Source organism: Hippoglossus stenolepis, chromosome 16 (assembly GCF_022539355.2).
Source record: "Hippoglossus stenolepis isolate QCI-W04-F060 chromosome 16, HSTE1.2, whole genome shotgun sequence".
Classification (NCBI taxonomy): domain Eukaryota; kingdom Metazoa; phylum Chordata; class Actinopteri; order Pleuronectiformes; family Pleuronectidae; genus Hippoglossus; species Hippoglossus stenolepis.
The window spans coordinates 930777-953014 of NC_061498.1; the positions used below are offsets into that span (position 1 = coordinate 930777).

The 22238-nt window shown below is 42.3% G+C and overlaps 2 protein-coding genes across 2 annotated transcripts in view; both read right to left on the minus strand.

Moving 5' to 3' along the window:
* Positions 1-3758: 3758 nt before the first annotated feature.
* fus (FUS RNA binding protein) lies at positions 3759-18054 on the minus strand. The gene is given in 15 exon segments (XM_047343857.1): positions 3759-4327; positions 4573-4705; positions 5010-5107; positions 5234-5411; positions 5687-5785; positions 5958-6087; positions 7994-8038; positions 8040-8065; positions 11298-11332; positions 13342-13528; positions 13943-14160; positions 15011-15191; positions 15276-15463; positions 15769-15793; positions 17266-18054. Coding segments are annotated over 15 exon segments (1596 nt in total). The 5' UTR covers positions 17279-18054; the 3' UTR covers positions 3759-4287.
* A 138-nt stretch (positions 18055-18192) lies between these two features.
* arl6ip1 (ADP-ribosylation factor-like 6 interacting protein 1) overlaps positions 18193-22238 on the minus strand; it is a 6349-nt gene continuing 2303 nt past the window's right edge. The window contains exons 4-6 of the mRNA XM_035181673.2: positions 20833-20950; positions 20334-20418; positions 18193-19158 (exon numbers count right to left, since the gene is read on the minus strand). Coding sequence (XP_035037564.1) covers positions 19040-19158; positions 20334-20418; positions 20833-20950 — 322 coding nt within the window. The 3' untranslated portion in view covers positions 18193-19039. The remainder of the gene's footprint in view (positions 19159-20333; positions 20419-20832; positions 20951-22238) is intronic.

Below are 22238 nucleotides of genomic sequence, written 5' to 3' on the forward strand. Positions count from 1 at the left end.
AGACAACACAGCTCAACTGATGTGTGACTTCAGGCGTTGACGTTAAAGTACGTGAACTTATCATCTTATTCTTACTTTCCTCGATGGGGACAGAGCTCATTAGCATCTTTTGTAGCCATAATTAAAACACTTCAACCAAAAATGCAAAACTAAAACAACGAAGGTGAAACTCTGAAATGACCTTTGACCTCTGATTTAGATCATCAGGTTTACAACCAGCACATTCTTAACGAATCTATAGTCAATCAAGAAATGACCAATGAGAGACTTTTTCCTCTTTTAACAATATGTTTATCGAGTTCACGTCCACTTTATCCACACAAAGGAAATGCTTCAGTGGAACCCGACGCCGCTCGCTCAGCTGCAAATACCTGAACTCAAAGTACCGGGGTTTTTCTCTGTGTTTCTATTGGTCGACGGCCTGATGCTTCCAGGAACATCATTTTCCATGTAGAGGAACTGGTTCTGCTGGTTCGTCCAGTAACACTTACTGATGGTAAGTGTTACTGGTGATGAGTCACAGAGAAACAAAAAGTCCTCACAGCAGAAGAAACACAAACTACATGTGATAAATCATTAAAATCATGTCCTCGCTCAGAAAACGTCCCCCAGAGGAAACATGGAGCCGTCACTCACTGACCTGCTGCTCTTCTTCTTCTTCTTCTGACTGAAAATACAACCTGTCACAGACTGTGGGTTCGACAACATGCAAGTCTGTGACGATGACGTTTGCATGTTTTCCTCCTCGGCCTCATGTCACTTTCCACGGTTACATCTGCACACGCTCAAATCGGTCCTGTCCTCGAACTTGACAGAAATATGGACGATGCGTTTCCGTGTGCAGTTACGTTATTAACAAGTGACTTTGATATTTTTACATGAAAACAATCAAAAGCTCATTTTTGTGCCACAATTCAACTTGGTCTCGATTTGTTGCTTTGAGAAGAACTTGATCTTGATCAGATCAGCAGCCGTTCACTCACGTAGCCGCTGGAAATCACAACTAATGAACAAGTTCAAAACGATCTGAAACAGAAGTGGAGCTAAAGAGTGTCGACATCAAAGGGTTTGGAAGATGAACAATGAGATCAAAGTGAGGAGGCGTGGCCGCGCGAGCAACGCCTCAGGTCCATCGAGAGCTTTCACTCACGACTCCCATCACAAGGTCGCTGTTGAATGTTCCACAAGTGAAGAGTGTGAGAGTCAAAGTCGTACAGTCGACCCAACACAACTTTTCAAAACTACACAAGAGTAACACAAACCTGAGCAGAGGACGAGATACAAAAACTCTCAAAACTGCAAATAAATCAAATATTCTTTAAATGAATCACAGTCTCGTAATAAGCAAACATGACTGAAACATTTTGATTCTGCATTAAACTGATATATTCAACAAAAAGGCCCAAAAAACGGTTCTGCACTGATACATCACATTTCATGGAGCTGACGCTTTTATCCAGAGCGACTCACAACAAGTGAATCAAGCAAGAGGAACAAACCAGAACAAGAAGAATCAAGAAAGTACTATTTCTTCAAGAAAGACAAACTACAAAGTGCGACATGTACGCAACTACTAGTGTTTAAAACGGATGCTGCAGAGGTCGGCAGCAGCAGGTCGACCTGCCAGGAGGGAGGTGCAGTGGTCTATAGGCCTGAGATGACCAGAGCCGGGACCAGAACCTGAACCTGAACCAGAGCCTGGACCAGAGCCTGCGCCGCCCTCTGAGTGAGAAGGGGGCGTATTCTCCTGATGTTGTGCAGCATGAATCTACAGGAACGTGATGTAGCAGTGAGAGGTTGACTAACCCACCCAGGTTCCCTAATAGAGGTCTGGGTGTGTGTGTGTGTGTGTGTGTGTGTGTGTGTGTGTGTGTGTGTGTGTGGGGGGATTTAGACAAACTTGTTTAAAATGAGTATTTTCAGGGTTTCAGTTACATTTCGGACTTTTTAAGAGCATAAAGAATGAAATTTAAAACGTTCAGAGTCAGAATTACTGACACTTCATTATGATTGAAGATGAATCCTGAACGTTTGTAGACGATCAGTTTTATTAGTGTTTTAATAACTGTTTGAAAAAGAACTTCAACACAGATATCACAAACTCCATCATACATCATAGACATGATGCCGACATGTTATGAACATTAAAATTAAAAAGACCCAACTCAACGTATCTTAAATATTTTAACCAATTCAATTATGTTTAAGACTTAAAATTCAGATTGTTGAATTAAAATAATGAAAACATCAATTATCTTGTTGCAGTTAACTTGTTAAGTTGTTCAATATTAGCTGGAATGTCTTTTATGATATATTTTATTACATGTGTGATGAATGTTTCAACCCCAAACATTCATCACTAGATTTCTTCTCTTGAAGTTAATTTCTTGAATAACTACACGAGTCATCAGCTCCGTCAGATTCATCGTTTGGTTTTATCAACACTTTCTTTTGAAAACCAGCACATGTACGATACAAAACAACTTTCATATTAAAACACACAAGTTCAGTCTCAACAAAAACCTGTGAAATACGACTGGAGACGAGGCCTCATTTAAAAAATCTTTACATTTTCTCCTGTGACAAACTCAGAATATTCAGAAGTTTAAAGCATCTGAAATATCCAATGAGATCTGGACTCAGAAATGAAACCAGGAAGTCATGTGACCTGTTGTAATGTAAAAAATAAATAAATATATACACAAACAAATTAATAAATACAAATGAACACAAAGTGTTAAAAAGGAGAAATTCACACTGTCAGAAAACAGAAGAGGAGAGTTTCACATCTGATGAAATCTATAATAAATCTTTCTCTTGGAGCTTTAATAACTGATCATGATGGATTCATGCTTTGGGCTTTAATCTCTCCAACAAACAGCAGAGTCACTTTTCAGATGTTAGTCTGTTGACTGGTGTAAGAAACCAACATGAAAACAATCCTTACTGAGACTTTTACTAAAAACTAAATCAAAGAGTCGACTCACGATGATAAAATCTAAAACACGTTTAATTATTTGCTGTGATATTGATGCAAAATTGAATCTTTTCAGTTTAGTTTAGTTTTTATTCTCAGATTTGAGTCTGAACCGCTGCTGGATTTAGTTCCTTCCAAAGAAAAACCTGGTTTGAACTGAATGAATGAAACTAGATCAAATCTCTTGAACTCTTCACTGAGAACAACATCAGGAACATTTGTGTTTGATGAGTCAAACTTCAACAGGAAGTGATCGGATCAGAAATGTTCCTGACACAACCTTCAGTCTGAAAAACAAAGAACCGGTTTGAGTCTCTAGTGAGATTTAGATCAGTATCTTCTTCGAGGGATTTGAGTTTCCACAGCTTTGTAATAATGAATCACTGAGGATGACAGTTCTCTGACTTCTCTGCTGACACCTGAACCTGAGTGTGATAATGAAAACAAACACGAGTCATCGGACAGGTTTTTAAATCCCAGCGTCACAGAACCGTGAAAACAGATCAAACCTCGACGCTTCTCGACCGTTCACGCCTGAGTCGGAGGGACGAGCCGCTCAAAGAGAAACACGACTAAAGTTTGTTTTCACTTCTGAACCAGAAGAGACGTCTCCAGCTTCAGACAGGAAGTGGATGGTCTCTGCAGCTGGTTGCTTAGTGACAGAAACTCCTCTGAAGGAGGAACAGTGATGGTGAAGAGTCAGAGCAGCGATTTATTTTCTGGTAGTCGAGTCATGTGACTGATGAGAACCAATCAGGAAGAGAACGTCTGCGTCATCGTGTACAAACGTCTCAGTTTCTGTTCAGACTGAAACACAAACCCAGAGTTTTCAAACTAAAACGAGATCAGTTTACACAAGTCTCTGATTCAGAGGCTGGAAACTCCACCAGGCGTAACCATAGCAACAGGGATGAGTGTTAAAGGTCAAATATGTCGGATTTGTTTCCAGGTTCAGTTTGTGAGTTTGTGTGTTCGTCGTCTCATGATGATAAAATCTTCTTCATGAGGTCAGGAGACATGAAATCATCTGCTGTCGTTAATGTGTTTCCAGCTTCTGAATAAAACTTTATCAGACAAAAATGTATCCTTGTATTTCTTTAGATGGAATTTGATGCTGAGTTTGTTTTTGTAAACGAGACCTCGCTGAGCAGGACGAACGTGGACGGAGGTGAAGACATCGAGCGACATGAACAACAATAAACGCAACAAACAAGGACAGTCACGTTTTTCTACACTGAGGGTCACAGTGAACAGACGAGTGTTAAAGGGGAGGACAGGGACACACTGTTCCTTTGTCCTCGAGGGATGACTCAGTAGGGACGTCCCCGTCGCTCCTGTCTGTGGTCCCCCCTGAAACAGACAAACATCCTGATGTCACTGAGCTCAGGTTCAGATCCTCCGTGCACGAGTCTTATTCACATTCATTTCTTAATCTGGTAAATATCTGAATCTCAGCGTCCATGTCGACATGTCGGTGTTTCTGTTCTTATATAAAGAAACGAGCTGGAACGAGAATTTAGAACCTTTCATGTAATAAAACCTTCAAACGTTGACATCAAGGATCTTTCACCAGTGTTTTTTGGAGTGACTCTGACCTTGCGTCCATTTTGGCAGGGCCGTATCCTCCCCGGTCGCCGCCTCGGGCCCCTCTAAAGCCCCCCCGGTCGCCGCCTCGGCCCCTGAAGCCGCCATGATCAAACCCTCCTCTGCGCTCTCCTCCGTAACCTCCTGACACACACACACACACACACACACACACACACACACACACACACACACACACACACACACCTGAGATTTAATATGTGTCTGTTGCTGAGTCTTTATTAGAAAAGTGTGTGATTAAAAACCAACAGGAAACAATGTCAAAGTAAAATCTGTCTCTTTCAAATGTCTGTTATTGATGAATTACTGAAGCAAACATTGTCATAATGAATATTTCTCCAGTTGTTGATTTTCTTTATTTTTCCTCCGTAGAAAGCAGAAGCAATAAAAGCTAAAAACAGGACAGACCATAATCAACATGTCCGACCTCTTTCCATCGGGGCCATCCCTCCTGCGTCCTCCGGTTTCGGAGCCTTGCACTGGTTACACTCATTTCGCCACGAGAAGTTCAGGTTGCCACAGTTACTGGAGAGAAGTGACAGCGATCAATAAATAATAGAAATAAGACAACATAACATATTAAATGAGAGGATAAATAGAATTATTCTTTTGTATAATTAATTCATATTATTGAACATATCAGTGACTCACGGGTTCGAGCACTTCCAGTCTCCAGCTCTCTGCTGTCCTCCTCCTCCTCCTCCTCCTCCACCACCACCTCCTCCACCACCTCCTCCTCCTCCTCCTCCTCCACCGTTGCCGTTGCCGCCGTTGCCTCCTGGGAAACCTCCCCCTCGACCCCCCGCAAATCCTCCATGGCCCATGGGCCCTTCAACGAGAAGAAGTGTGACCAGTGAGATCATCAGCAGAACACGTGACTGATGAAGAAGAGTTTGTCCTTCACATTGATTCTGTGAAGTTGAATCTACAGAAGCTGCTTCTTTATCTTATTTTACTTTAAATAACCTTTGAATGAGATAATTGTTGTGAAAGTTCAGACAGAAAACGACTTTGTGGCGACACTGGGACGAACTTTCAGTTTGTGTCAAACGAGACAAAACAACATCTCATACTAAATAACAAAGTTCAGAAAAATGGCCTCACCTCCTCGTCCGCGACCTCCCCTCATTCCCCCCCGGCCTCCAAAGTCAGCTCTGCGGGTGGCGAAGGAAACTTTGATGGGATTTCCATTGAAGTCTTTACCTGGAGAGGAAAGTGAAGACGTGAGAAACACAACAGCGTGACAGAGGAACGTGAATCGTATTAATATCTGAAATCAGTTAAAAGACTCAGAAGTTCTAAACAGAGTTGGGTGGATTTTGCTGTAACTAAATCGCAGGTGAATCATCTAACGACCGACGGACAAAGAACGAACCATCAAACCAGTCGATGGCAGCTTTAGCTGAGGGGGGGTCGTCAAAGGAAACGGTGGCCTCTCCTTTCAGCTTCCCCGTCTCTCGGTCTGTGTACAGGTTGATCATGGGGAGACCCGTCTTCTTGTTGACCTGCCGGACAGAGAAGAGGGACAGTGACTCAAAAAGAAGGATCACGTAACGGGTAAAGATTTGGATGATGTCAGTGCAGGTCAGAACTTCATTAGATCTGGATTCATACATTTACAGTTGACGTCCACTTGGGCAGAACAATTTGTTCAGATTTGAGTTTTTTCTAAGACACAAGATCCAGCCCCAAGGAAAAAACTAACAAATACAGACTCCACATATTTATTGATCTCAATTTGAATCCTTGAATCTGTAAAATGTCTCTTTTTGAATCAATCAACCTGAATTTGAAGACACAACTTTGAGATAAATCATCTTTATGTAAATGTTGTTTTTCTTTTCTAATCAAAGTCTGAGCCTCACGTTTGTTTGATCAACTTTGGTCAAAAGCAAACTCATATTTAACTAATACACATATAGTCCAGAGCTGAGGCTCGTTACACTTCATTTAAATCATTCACACGATAAACACACTAGTGAATAAATGTACACGTGTATTCATGATTTAAATCAATGCAGTGTTGGGACCTGGTTTTTGGGAGACCAAAGCTCTGCCTATTTGTGCAGCCAAAAGCCTGAAGCCGCATGTCCCTCCAGGACTCAGTCTCCCAGGGGCCATCAACGTCACACAGAGGTGTGAAAACCCCCCCAGGGACACAGGTTTCAACTCCCATTGGTCACTCTGGACCCCATGACCTGTGAGGTCACCGGGCCAATATAAGGCCTGTCCCCACTTTCTCTTTCTACACTCCCTCCACGGAGAGAAGGCTGTCGAGCCTCTTTCCCTGCATCGCCGAGGGAAGAAGCCTGGCTTCTCCAGCTCACATCTTCTCTTTCCATCCAACTCTTCGAGAGGAACACAAAGGTGCAGCTTCCAGCTCATCTCACCAAGGAAACCTCCTCGCAACCCAAGCTCTACCAACCTCCTAGCAGCGACTCGATGTCCTGCTGGAAAACTTCAGCCAGCAACTGAGCTGCACAGCTCAACAGAATCACTAAGGCAGGAGTCACAAGCCAGCCAGACGACTTCACAGAACTGCGAACTGCACAGCAACTCTTTTTCCCCTTTCCACGGACGGGTAACACAACTGGGCTTAATAATTATACTAGGCTAAGCAAAGACTGTTTATTCGATTCTGTGTGATGTTTATAAGTTTGATTTGTGTTGCTGTGATATTGTGGTTACAAGTTGTTGAGAAAGTTAATGTTAGTTATGCTCTTCAGTCTTTCCTTGCATCCAATCTAGTAACTTTGTCTAATTTGGCACCAACACAGAGACATGCATATCGCAGCACCTAATTATCTCTGACCCCCGCTACATGTCGTAAACATTCCAATAGGGGGGGGGAAGGGTGTTATCTTCAAAGTGGCCAGCCGCCATTTTGGAAGCACGCTGACTCACACAGACACACACACGTAGACTCACATGCCTATCTTTGTTTAATAAGTACACGGTTAGTAATTTGTGTTTTTTTTACTTTATTATATTCATAATAAATGTTTTTCTTTCACAAATGTTTTTTTATTAATGTTGCATAAGTGAATTTTGCCAACCTCTACACTGTCAAGAACTCCATATCCTTCAACTTAGCTAACTATCTATATGGTAATTTTGGTTATAGTTATTAATCTAATTGTTAATCAGAGTTCCAAATTTTAAAGTTGTAATTTTTATGAGACTTAATCAATAAATTGGCTATCTTTTCCTTTCCTTTGAAGGGTGGTGCCCTGAGGTAACTTTAATCAATTAAAGTTATTATTTAATATTAATAATAAAATATGAATATTTAATATTTTATTTTGATAACCACATTTATTGAATGCCGAAAGGCACACCATTTTATGGTATCACGTTTAATTCATTATGGCACAACAGCAGCGATCGGTTCATCAACATGTTGAAACTCACCTTAATGATTCCAATCTGCTTAAAGAAGTCGGCCACTGACTCGACTCGTGTAGTCGTCTCCCAGGCCTTGTACTTAAGATGGTGTTGTTGTCGAGTTATCCTGTCCTGCACTGTGACAGAACACAACAGTGGACGACTCTTCTCATCTTCTCTCGCTCTGGCATCATCAAGTTATCATCTTATAAATGTGATGAAATCCTCTATTCACAGACGAGACAATGTGATCACTCTGTTGTTATGAACAGTGTTCAGCTCAGGTTTGGACCCGCGAGTTTCATCCCTCGGTTCCACCAGCGTTTGTTTGAGGCCTGGTTCAGAACCTCCACGTCTCAAACAGGTTCGTCCAATTTCAAACACAGACAGTAAATAATTATCTGTTATTTCTCTGGTGTGAAAAAGAAGCTGTCCTCTGGTGGACAGACGCAGACATCTGGTGCGTTCGGCTTCATTCGGAGCAGTCGTGCAGATTGTGGAGATGTTTTGTGGAAATGTGAAGGAGGGACTGAAGTCACATGATTGAATGAAAAATATCCAGTGTGTGAGAGAGATGGAAACAAATGAACTCACATTTTCAGCCGGTCCCATGTCCTCGAGCCCTGGGTCCTTGAGGACAAAAAGACAACAACACGTCACTTGTGGAAAAGAACACAAACAAACACCAATCACACAAACTGTTAATTGATTTTATTCCCACCAGAACAGAACCAGCATTCAGCCACTACAGCCTCTGGATTCGTTTTACTGTCTTTAGTCATCACATCATCTCATCTGTCAACGAGCAGCTCATTAGTCCAAGTGAAGGAAACAAGAGCATTGTTGACATACTGTCAGTTTACGCCTCAGGACAACCACCGCTCTGCTCCCAGTGCAGTTACACTGGTTCCAGTCGATTCTATAACTCAGAGTCTGACACTTCACACACAGCCGCTCGGGTCCAGCTCATTAATCCGTCATGTTCACAAGTCAAAGCATTTGTGTTGATGCATTTCTTCCTCTTCTATCATTTCCTTTCCATTAAATGTGGAACTTAATCAGATTAAAGGGCCTCGAGTGCATCCTCTTTGTTTCACACTGTTAAATGTGCAGTGTCTTTGCTCATTTAATGTTAAATGTGTGTATTTTTGCTTCCTGTCCAAATTGCTGTTACCTGTGATGTTGTACATGTTGCTGCTGTACGATGCACAACTAATTCCAGATGCTTTCAGACAAGTATCATCATCGCTCACACAAACCCAACCGGCCTCTGAAACCAGGTCCAACCCGTTGCAACACAATCCCTTTTTGAGTATGTGTAAGTTCCACTGGGACGTTAATCCATATCATTCGTTCCTTTGTCTACTTCAGGTTTCACAGAGCTTTACAAAGAATTCTTGTAAATCTTACCAACATACATCTTGGAATTAACAACCCTGTGTTTGTGTTCCGAGAACGTTTTGTGTTACGCATGGTTACACACCTTGGTGTGTAAAGTCCCGTCACACTGTGTGAAGACGCTGTGTCACTGGCAGCTTGATTTACCGGAGCTTCAGGAAGTGGATCAGTTTTTACTTATTTTAAACCAACTAATCGTCAGAAGTTGAACTGTTATCAGAAGCCACACCCCCTCGCAGCAACACAACACTTGAACAATCAAGAGGCTTGTTTTCTACACAACTGATTTATTTCCCAAAAGTGACGTCACTTCCTCCCGTGACAGTGACGTCCAGAGTCGACGGTTCACCTCCACATTTCAGATTAGTTTCATTTGTATTAGTTTAACTTTAGGACCAAGTTTTCTGACCGTTTTGCATTTTCACCATTCTTTTTTTCCCGATCACCAGATGATGAACATGTTTTTCCTCGTCTCATTGTTTCAGTCATTTGTTGGAGCTTTATTTTGGTGGAGGTTGTGTTTTCATCGCTGTTTGTTTGGCGAGTTTACACAGAAACTGATTTTCTTTAAACTTTGGATCAAAGAAGAATTTATTCACTGATGAAACATTTCCACCACTTTCTTTAACTTTGTGACTTAAGAGGGTTTTTTCAACATTTTTGTGCCTTTCTCAACAAATAATGCAGAACTGGAATGTGAGCAGTACTAATGTAGAATAGAATAGAATAGAATCCTATTATTTAATATGTATGAACAAAAACATTTGGTGTGGATCCACAAAACGAACTGGATTCAACATAAAGATAAAGTCAGTGTTGGCAGAGGTTTCTCTCTCAGAGTCCGTCTGGTTTATATTCTTGTAATAATTTAAAAAAGATCAGATCCTTGAGAATCTGTCAACGTGTCACCTGCTGATTTAGATTTTTTTTTAATGAACAAAAGCAACTTCAAACTAAACGGTTTTAATGTAAATGCCAAATATCTCTGTCCCCACCAAAGATTTCACCTTCAGCCGTCAACGTATAACATGTAATAATTCAAAGTAGATGTAATGTGTGCCTAACAACCTTTGGGTTTACTTTCCCCAAACAACTGAGTCATGTGATAAATCCTCATCATCAAATGGTCTTTTGTTCCAAATGAACCATCGAGTTGTTGTGAAACCTCAAGTTTTCCTGGTGTACACACAGTACACAGAGTACACACAGTACGCACACCACCAGTATCAGGTTACTGGTACTTGATTACGTTGCACACTGTGCAGTAAAAGCAGTTTTCACCATCCAACCCTCATCTTTGTCCTTCTACAGGTTCCACACACTCTGGTATAATGTTAATTCATCAGTTTGTGACACACAAACTCTGAATCACAGGACATTTCCCCTGCTGGTTGTTGTACAAGCTTCTGATTCCTTTCTCCTCTCAGCTCTTTTGTTCATAGACGCAGCAACAAGTCCAAGGTCTTATGACAAAAGCACCTGAACACCCATTGAATTCAAACACCTTCAAGTTCTACCTGCACGGATACAAAGTGAGGTAAGAGGTCTGTGACCAGATGACTCCCTCTGCTGAGTGAGAGCGAAGCTGCAGTGCCTCAGGACTTCAGACTTTCCGCTCTTACAACACACCACTGAAAATAACACCAAGCTAAAGACACCTACTTATTACCATATTGAGAAGTACAATGAATTGATCGTCTTGTAATAAGTTCAGTTTGTCCAGCAGCTGGAGCGAGTGTTTCATTGTCCTCCTGAGATAATCTGCTGTAATAATTAGGTGTAATTTTCTTTCTCCATGTCCTCAGGTTACATAAACACCACACACGTGAATGAGCACAGCTTTCAGTTTCGGGTTGTGACCTCTGACCCCCTTCCCTTTAGCTTCCACTCTTCAAACTCAACAAACCTCTTTGCTCAAGTTTAAATCACTTACCACCAAACTTATTGAATCCTCCACGATCGCCCATTCTGATGAAGAGGGAGAAAGAAAGGACTCACATTGAAGGCTGGTGCTGACAGCGAGTTCTCTCATTGGGTTGTGGGTAACCTTCATTCTCAGTCTCTTCATTAAACCCCCCCTTCTTCATCTGCCACTTGTCCTTATTAACCCCTACTTCGTATTGTTCTCCTGGATAAACCTCCAAGGACAAGAGGCCACTTTAAAGACCTTGTCTTTGTTTGTGCAAAAGCCACTGAAATCTGCCACTTTTACCCCAAAAGTCTTTTAGCAACTTGTACGTTCCGATTCCATTTCCTCACACAACTTGGGTTTGTGTCAATTAACCAAACACTAAGATGTGGACTTCTTTTCTTTTTTTTACGTCTTAGACAATCACTACTTTTCACAGAAATGCAGCAAATCCCCAAACAGGTTTTATCAAGATCACCCAAACTATGAGTATTTTTTATTATTTTCATAATTCCAACTACAAGAGGACTGTTTACTGTCTGGTGACGTCCCCATTTGTCCATTTCCCAAATGAGGTTTTTAGAGCAGAAAGCCAGCGTGGAGAGAAGGTAAAAGCCTAGAAGAAGATTCAAAGATTGATTAAAGCAGAGTATGACACAGTGATCCGTCAGGGCTGCTCGGACAGGAGGCGCCAACAGGGGGACAGGCAGGTGAAGGTGAGGCTGGCATGTTAGTGTGTGTGTGTCGAGGCCGCTCTTTGGTCAAGGCCCTTTAGTTGCCATGGAAACACAACTTGCCATGTTCTTGTTTACAAAATATTTGCTTTATACATTTCAGTGTGTAGAGTTGAATTAGGAAAATTCTATAAAAATAAGCAGCCGTGTTATGTGCATCGTCTTCACTCTACATTTTAACACTCTTCTCAGTTTGTACCTTTATAAACGGCACAATAAACTTCATTATACTGGGATAAAAACCACAGGTTGTACCAAGACACAAGCGCCAGTCACAGACTGTGAATAAAGACGGACGACAAGTCTCCACTTCCTCCCATTGTTGAAAAGAAAGAAGCTGAAATACTCTGGATGCCACATCGCCTCCGCATCCAGGCACTGATGCTTTATTCAGTCGGAAGGTGGCTGGAGTTCTACCAGCGAGACCACTTTAGAGATTTTAAGACTGAAACCAGGGATTTAAAACCTGTTTGTGACATGAGATCAAGTTGTGGACACAAACACTTGTCTCTGTTTCCTGCTGCTGTGTTCATGTGCACAGCGATCACCAGACGTTTATGAAAATATAATATATTATGCTGTGTTTGAAAATGCATGTGACAAACTGACCAACAGAGTCAGTTCAATGTTTTCTAAATCATTAAATGGTAATAAAATGTTTTCACTAGCAGCCTATTGATAATTAATTCACCTTGAATAAATCATCACATGACTTTTCTCTCTGTCACAGAATCATCTTTTAATAAGAAATATTGGGATCAATTTTCTTATCCTGTATTATTTGGTGCAGGATCACAACTGATTATATTTTACACCCAAGGTTGCAGCAGATTGGATCTATTGGCAGTTTACTGATACGTCGAAACTAAAATAACCTCCGTCCACACTAACACCTGGAAACACGTCACGTGACCATTCACGCACACTGGTCATGTGATGGAAACAGGAAGTACATTGTCTCCTCTGCAGTTGGTTGCTTAGTAACACAAAATACTAGAAACGAGGAACAGTGATGGTGAAGAGTCAGAGCAGGGATTTATTGTCTTGGAGCGACGACGAGGTGGAACTGTTACTGACAGGAAGTGTTCATAAGAACCAAACAGGAAGTGTCATGCTTTGTGGTAATTTAGGACGTGGGACTATTTTCTCTGTTGAATGTAGGAAGGATCATTGTTAAACACCAACACAAACCTGTGGCTACATGTGTTTAACAATACCCAGTCTCTTACTTGATCTCAGTTCCATGTGTAACCAAAGACATGTTCATGCATCTCTCGACTCAGATTTATAAAACTCTTCTTCCAGGAGACCAAAGTGATTTTTCACACACTTACCCCATGCCTCCTCTTCCTCTGGGTCCACCTCGCCCACCTCTGTCAAAGCCACGGTCATAACCGCCACCACCCCGACCTCCAAATCCACCGCCACGACCCCTGCCACCGCGAGCCTCCTGCCCCCCGTAACCTCCGTCGGGACCACTGTATCCTCCATCACTCATCGGGGGGCTGTCGCCTCCGTATCCTGAGAGAAAGACAATCAGACCTCAACACTTTTCTTTGAGATTGTGTGACATATACGTTCTGAACAGGTTTTAGAATTAAAAAGCTTTGGTGTATTATTCAGTTTGGTTTCTTGTCCCAGTTATTTAAGATAAGAAGCAGGGTGAGAACAGATTTCTTTGGATCTACGTTTTTGTAGGTTGACTTGTTTTTAATACGTTTTATACTTTAGGTTATATCCTGCAGACTGCACCCGCCCTCCCTGAACGCTCTGGACATTCTTCAGAGTTGAAAATGGCTTAAGAGTAGAATGAGTGGAAGAACCTTGAGTTATCTGACTCTTCTCCTGTGGAACCAGTTCCCAGTTATGAGTTCAGGAGCCAGAAACCGTCTCTACATTTAAGGCTGAAATTAAAAACTTTAAAAACGTTCTCACCTCCACTTTGTCCGTACTGGCTCTGCTGACTGTAGCTCTGTGGAGGAGGGGAACTGTAGCTCGGAGGCTGGTTGTAGTGACCTCCTCCATGTTGGGGTGGTTGTTGATGGCTTCCACCATATCCACCGGTCTGACCTCCACCGCTCCCGTAACCACCTCCACCCTGTCCACCACTGGGTGGCTGGTTGTAGGCAGGGGCCTGGGAGTTCCCTTCGTAGCTGTTGGAGAAAAAACAAAGTGAAACAGGTGGACATCTTTGCTCTGCAGCTCAGGGGAGAAACTCTATTCTATCTTTAAACTCTATTCACAGTGACAAATCTTTTCATCTGTTCCTCTCGATCACTATTTCTAACTCCTCTGACCTCATAACAATGACTTGTCTGCTGCACAACAACACATATAATATTTCACAGGGCTTAAAATATGATATAGACAAAGTATTTATCATGTGGTGATTTCTATGTTTAACGTGAGACTTATTTGAAATGTAGTTGATGTTGCTCGGGTTTTATGTGTTAAAACCTTAACTACTTGTCTTCAAATGAATTCATTGAAATGGGCCGAAATGCAGTATTTAATAATAATGATAAGATTCCTGAGACGTCATTATCAAACCCTTATCACAAAGAAATGTAATTGAGGCTTGGTATCACAGATACAACCAAATAAACAGAACTTAAATTAAGACAATAGACATTTTACATAAACTTAAATGCACATCTTTCCTGCACAGTTTATTCTTAAAATAAGAAAAAGGTTTTCTTGTCAAATGGCAGTGAGACGTTCATATTGTCAGATTTTTACAGGCAACCGATAAATTGCCTCATGACCATATATCCAGTCCATCCACTACATGTGTGAGCGGCCCAATGACTGATCAGTATGTGTTGACCTCTTCAGATTGTTTCTGTCATCTATGCACCTTAGACGTTAGAGAAATTGTGCCGGAGGTTTGTTCTTTACCGAATAAAATGTCTTCCAGGATGACAAGTCTGGTTGCAGAGGATCTTCTGATAAAATGTGGCTCTTGGTTAATTCAAAGTAGAAGCAGCAGAAAGTGACGATTACCCTGCAGAGGAGGAGGAGGAGGGTGGCTGCTGCTGGCTGTAACCAGAGAAGGATGACTGCTGGTTGTAGCTCGTGTTGGAGGGCTGGCTGCTGCTGCTGTAGCCTCCAGAGCTGTAGGACTGACTGGAATGATTATAACCACCACCCCCTCCCTGGTTAGAGGGTGGAGAACCGTATCCTCCTGGGAGGAAGGAGAAGACATGACAAGCTATTAAATTCAACAACACCACAACGCATCAGTGAAGATCAGTGACGGAGTCTCTACCTGACTGAGGTTGACCGTAGCTGCCGTATCCTCCCTGGTTGTAGGAGCCGGAGCTGCTGTCAGAGCCTTGGTTGTAACCTCCGTATCCCTGCTGGCTGTAGCTCTGACCAGAGGACTGACCGTAGCCCGGGTTAGCACCACCACCTCCACCGCTACCTGCACCTCCACCTCCACCATAGGAGCCATAGCTGCAAGTGGTTAAAAACAAGCACCTCATTTAACAAGATAACAAGAAAGAAATAAACTCATTTTCATTGTATGTATTTGGTTTCTCTTACTTTTGATGCTTGTGATACAGTTTTATAATGAGAACTAATCGTGGCCCCAACAATTAAACAGTTTTAAGTTAATTTATGAATGTTTGTATAATATGTCTCGACTCTCGATAGTTTCAAGATAACGAAAGGGGCTCTCGATAGAAATATGTTTCTAAAACTTAATGACACAAATGTGTGAGAAACCTTCATGATCAGATGAGTGTTACAAGACTTACCCCTGGGAAGATGTTTGGGAATAATCTATGGAACAAGAATGAAGTGTCAACATTATAAAGTACAACACATGATGTTTTCAAAACCAATTCATTAAATAGGGATGATTCAAACTATGCACTTTATTCACATGGTTATTGTCAACAAAACTAAAATAGTCTGCCACAGATTTTTACATGTTTTTTGTAAGTGCGGCCGACAGCTTCAGGAACCAGGTCACATGTTCCACATTGTGACAGTCCAGTGGTTTCCTGGTTGCACTTCACAGGATCTGTGTGGACAGAGTTTGTTTACTAAGAGGTCAGCTTTGCCCTGGTTGGGGCTGTTGTTAGGATTCCCTCAGGGAGACATCGTCCTAGTCTGTTAACATCAGATTCATTCTACACTTGTGTTAAAAGGTTACATACAAACAAATTACATGGCATCTTGTCTTGTAATTCTGCTCAGTGAATGTGTACATTAGCAGCTAGCTCCTCTCATCCTAACATTAGCAGCTAGCTCCTCTCATCCTAGCATTAGCATCTAGCTCCTCTCATCCTAACATTAGCATCTAGCTCCTCTCATCCTAACGTTAGCAGCTAGCTCCCCTCATCCTAACATTAGCAGCTAGCTCCTCTCATCCTAACATTAGCATCTATGTCCTGCTCCTCTCATCCTAACATTAGCAGCTAGCTCCTCTCATCCTAGCGTTAGCATCTAGCCCTTCTCATCCTAACATTAGCAGCTAGCTCCTCTCATCCTAGCATTAGCATCTAGCTCCTCTCATCCTAACATTAGCAGCTAGCTCCTCTCATCCTAACATTAGCAGCTAGCTCCTCTCATCCTAACATTAGCATCTATCTCCTCTCATCCTAACATTAGCAGCTAGCTCTTCTCATCCTAGCATTAGCAGCTAGCTCCTCTCATCCTAACATTAGCAGCTAGCTCCTCTCATCCTAACATTAGCATCTATGTCCTCTCATCCTAACATTAGCAGCTAGCTCTTCTCATCCTAGCATTAGCAGCTAGCTCCTTTCATCCTAACATTAGCAGCTAGCTCCTCTCATCCTAACATTAGCATCTAGCTCCTCTCATCCTAGCATTAGCAGCTAGCTCCTCTCATCCTAGCATTAGCAGCTAGCTCCTCTCATCCTAACATTAGCATCTAGCTCCTCTCATCCTAGCATTAGCAGCTAGTTCCTCTCATCCTAGCATTAGCAGCTAGCTCCTCTCATCCTAGCATTAGCAGCTAGCTCCTCTCATCCTAACATTAGCATCTAGCTCCTCTCATCCTAACATTAGCAGCTAGCACCTCTCATCCTAACATTAGCAGCTAACTCCTCTCATCCTAGCATTAGCAGCTAACTCCTCATCCTAGAATTAGCAGCTAACTCCTCATCCTAGAATTAGCAGCTAGCTCCTCTCATCCTAGCATTAGCAGCTAGCTCCTCTCATCCTAGCATCAGCAGCTAGCTCCTCTCATCCTAGCATTAGCAGCTAGCTCCTCTCCTCTAGCTCACCGTTTGACGCCATGTTGGATCGGTTCTGTTGTTTCCTCCTTCACTGGACCTTGTGGTGCTGCTTCTCTCCTGACCGCAGGGGGCGCTGCGCTGGGACTCTTCTTCTACTTCTTCTGTTAAACCAGCTTAAAGGTGCATTACCGCCACCTTCTGGACAGTGGAGCAGTAGATCGGCAGGACTTTCTCTCTTCTGCTGCTCTCACCTACATGTTTCTGAATTCTGTACAAATGTCTTCCTGTGTCATTTAAATCTCGGTATTCTTTCCATGTTTTGACATTAATGCTCTGATTCGTCCAGATCTCGATAGTTAAATGTCACATAAAGGATGTTGATCCTCAGAATGTCACCAGGCGTCTTCCTCTGAGAACAGAGCTGCAGGGCAACAGTTAAGAAAGCCTCAGTTACACAAGACACAAAGTTACAGGAGAAATTAAAGATCAGAGACAGCAGCAAAATACAAACAGGTTTAAATGATTTGAGGAAAAACAAAAACAGTCAACCTCAGGAAATATGTTCATTTTGTGAATTTGTGCTGCAACAAACTTAGAAAGTCAGTCTGTCGTCTCCATGACGACTTAGTCATTAAAATGTACGAGTTTAAGATTATACTGTTTATTCTACGTGACATGATTTGTCTTTTTCTCACTTGATAACCCCCAAATCTTTACATTATATTTTTGACCAAAAAACCCAACAGTCCGAGTGCGTGTCACAGTCATGAGGTCATCAGCGTCACATGCTTCATCATTAGGGAAGATAACATCTGAAGATGTTTATTGAATTCACATTCCTGCTCCCCAGATGAGGAACCATCTTAAATAACCCTGTGACCTTCCTTTGGACAATTTCAAGACTGAAACCTGTGAGAAATGCAGCTGCTCAAAAACAGCAATTATCTTAAATCAAACCAAGAAGCAACACATGGATTTTCACTTAAATCAAACTTTAATCGTTTTCATAAGATCTCCAATAAAGACAAATAATGAAATGAGCTGACAGACAGTGATCAGACTGAAGAGGAAATAACACATAAATAACGAGAATAGAGAAAAGGTTGACTGACAGGGACGGGGGGAGGGATAGGTCTATTTACACAGAAACAGCCCACACCAGTAACACACTGTGTGGTTTTATATAAGAGCTAATAGACCAGAGTCCAGCTAGCAGCAGTATGTCTGCATCTAGACACGGTTGAGCTCCTGATGAGCTCAGCTTTAAATCCAGTTCTGTTTTAGTGCCAAGTTAAATACAAATAAAGCAAAAAACACTAATGACCTGTTCTCATCTGACAAAAACTGTCCTGAGAAAAAAAACTCTAGTGTGAAGAATCGGAGAATATGATGCAGTAATGCTACAAAAACTGCTCAGTAGTCACTTAGTCCATGAAGAGGGAATGGCTTAAAAGCATCACTAACATCTTAAAACAAAGCACGTTTAAAATAAGAGACAGGAGGAGGATTTAAACTGTGTGTGTGTGTGTGTGTGTGTGTGTAACGTGCTGCAGAATGTTTCAGTGCTTTAGATAAACTTGTGTCAGAACCGTCATGTGGCTGCATGCATGGAAAATTCATGAGAAAATAAAATGTGATGAAATGTCAAATAGTGAGAGAGAGAGAGAAGTGAAACTTATTCAGCACATGAAGAAAAAAAAAAAAAAAAAAGTGTCTCGCTCTGTGGCAGAGACGTGAACAAAGGAGGCCCTTTCTCAAAACTTCCTTCCACTTTGTGTCTTATTCATCTTTCAGAGAATCCCCTCTTCGTCCACTCTTCCGTTCACTCGTTCTTCTTCTCCTTCTGTTTGAGCAGCTTGTTGATCTCCCTCTTGGCCATGGCGGTGTACTTCGAGATGACGCCGTGCTGGTTGAGGCCGGGCAGCAGCAGCAGGAAGTTCACTGCAGGGGAGAGAAAACACAGACATGATGCCAGAGCTCTCGTGAGTCCCCCAGCTGGTGGAAAAGGTTTCCTACACGTTCAGCCTGCAGCAATCTGCTGTCCGGGATTGTCTGACAACTTCCAAAACCTTATTATTCCAGAAGAGTTATGATCTGAACTGTGGAAACATTAAAACAAGCAAGTTCCCAGGAAGCTGAGCACAAGCTTTGTGTCAAATATGTTTTAGTGCTGCTACGCAACTGACTCATAATTGATGCCAAAAACCTAACGCCTCATTTCCCATGATTTCTCTTTTCAGAGACCGAGACATGAGCATCAAAAAGCTCTTTAATCAAAGAAGCTTCCACTTGACCGAGCCTGAAGGCCCAACACCAGCCGCCCTGTTAACCTTAGTGAAAGGTTGGGTGGTTAACAGGAAGCAGAAGTATTGACCGAACTGGTGGAATTTAAGTTCATGAAAGCAGATAGTAGATCTCAAACAGAATACTTTGTGGTTTCAGAGTCACTTCCTCTCTGAAGTCCTTTCTTTTTCAAGGTTTTCCCATCAGATGAATACGTCTCATCATACGACAGCCTCCACTTTCCCAGAGGCACCGCTGTGCAGGTGCAGGTCTGACAGGAGCGTTTGTTCATTATAATATTTGACTTTCACTGCAAATTGAGGAGATAAACACCTTCCTCGTGTCCTTAAAGAGGAAGAAACCAGCAGCAGCTTATTATTACCATCGTCAAGGTAGAGGTCTGTTGCCTCAGGGATCCAGTTATTGAGCTACACTTCTGAGTCATGGTACCAGGAAGCTTGGTAATGATGGGTCACGCTCACATGATGAAATCATACACAGCATCAGTGCTACAGTTTCATTCCATCATTACAATACACAAGGAAAACAGCTGCAGCTGAAAGCAGCATGAGATATTAAAACAAGCCTCCAGCAGAATTAATCATGTGGCTGCAAGAGTTACTTGAGTAAGTTCTCTCACATGGACTCACTGACATTTTACCAGGAGGCTGCAGGAGAAGATCCAGAAAATGTCCAGAGACACTGACTCAGACATTTGATCGCACATCCAGAACCTTTATGAGTGACAGAAAATACATCCACCAACATACGAGGAAAGATCCAAGTCCTTCACCAGTGGAGGAGGATAGAAGGTAAAGCTGTAATATACTCACCAATCAGGTAGGTGAGGAACAGGTTGTGCACCTGCTGTCCGATCCAGGCCACTGCCAGCAGGCTGCTGATCACGGAGGCAAAGTACTGTGAGAGCAGGGGGTCACATTACATTCAACCTACAGTTACTCAAACTAACCAACATCACTGAGTTTAAAGAATTAAGCTTCAGATGAACAGAAACTGGGTTTATTTTCTTTAGCAGAACATGTTCTTATTTTGAAAGAACCAACAAAGCTATGTTGAATTAAAGAGTGTGATTAACAGTGTGTGTGTGTGTGTGTTTAACAGTGTTGATTTCTATGAGACCTGGTTAACGCAGCCTCTAACCCAGTTTGCCGTCTGCTAAGTGGAGCAGCCCAATCAGCTGAGGATATTTTTATCTGGAGCACAGAGAAAGCTCAGCATTGTAAGAAACAGATAAGAGTTGATTTACTGCCCTGACACAGCTTCACAGCTCAGGTTGGAGTCTACAGTTCAGTCACTTTATTATCAATGTACCATTTTGGGCTTCTCCTCCTTGAGGGCGCACAGACGCTTCCACCAGCCCACGACCCGACGCTGGGTCTTCACCAGGTTTCCACAGATCTCATGGAAACGCTGCTGCTGCTCAGAGGTCCTGCACATGGCGACAGAATGGAGACAAGTCGTTAATCACATGTTTGCTTATAGAAAATAAAGTAAAAACCAAGGGGATGTTTTCAGACCAATATTAACTGACAGCACCATCCTGTCATGAGGAGAGAACACAAGCTACTGTCTCAATAACTTTTTAAAATGTATAAATGTCACACGTCCCTGACTGTTGCAGTTATTTTCCAGTGTGAACAAAGAAAAGTGATCCACAGGCTTCATTAGTTTGTTGGGTGACAAATCAGGTTCATTGAGCAAAAGAAATCGACAGATAAAGACCTGGCTGAGCAGTAGCTCTTGGTTATATCCTCATGTTGAGCCAGGTATGAATAGATTATCAGCCTGCATTTGTGTGCTAGTGTTTTATAACTACAGGGGAGGCAGAAGGGGGGCACGCTGAGAAAAGTGGCCCCGGTTTTCTGCTTAGCCATCGTTCCTATTTCAGTCCTTGGTGTCAGGAATCCAAACAACGACTGTGACCAGACTGATCGCTCCATTTATCCAACTCACTCCAGCGATCTGACTGACTCTGCAGGAAACTGCAGCCTGAGCTTCACTTTGTTTTCTTAAAGAATTCAGTTCAGACTCGACAGATTAATGTGCATGTTCCTGAGCTGCATCAAAACTGCATTTAAAAGCTCAGGCATGATAGTTAGAAGCACTAGTCTGACAAAGGTTAGTTAATGACAACTTACTGCAGCACAATAAACACTGAGAAACTCTTTACTGTTAATTCAAACCCTCACTGAACAGACCCAGCTTTTGTCAGCTGCTGTCTGTGGACTGAGATCGAGACCAACGCTCTGCTCGCAGGGTGACATACTAAGTCTGAAGGCGTCAGACGTCCACCACTCTGTGCCAGCTGCAGGACGTTACTCTATCCTGTCCTCGGTGTCTGATTCTCACCATCAAACGCACACAGCTGAGTCGAGGGCTTTATGCAAGCACTGTGTAATGTCAAAGCTCCATGAGCGAGGCGACACCCTATAGCACCAGTTTCAGGTGGCAGCTTTCAGGTCATCATATTAGGTACAGCAAAAATGAAAACTCCCTGCTCCCCCAAATGACTCTTTGGTCCAAATCTCTTTGCGTTTCAGTCTGTTTTCCATGTCACACAGGGGATGTATGACATGGAGGAAGGAAACAATTATTTGTAATCAATGTCATAACAAAAGGGTTGAAGGACTCACACCACAGAAAGAACAGTTAAATGAATCTTCACGAACACACATCTCAAAATAAGTCTTTAAACTCCCATTTTCTTGTGAGTAAAA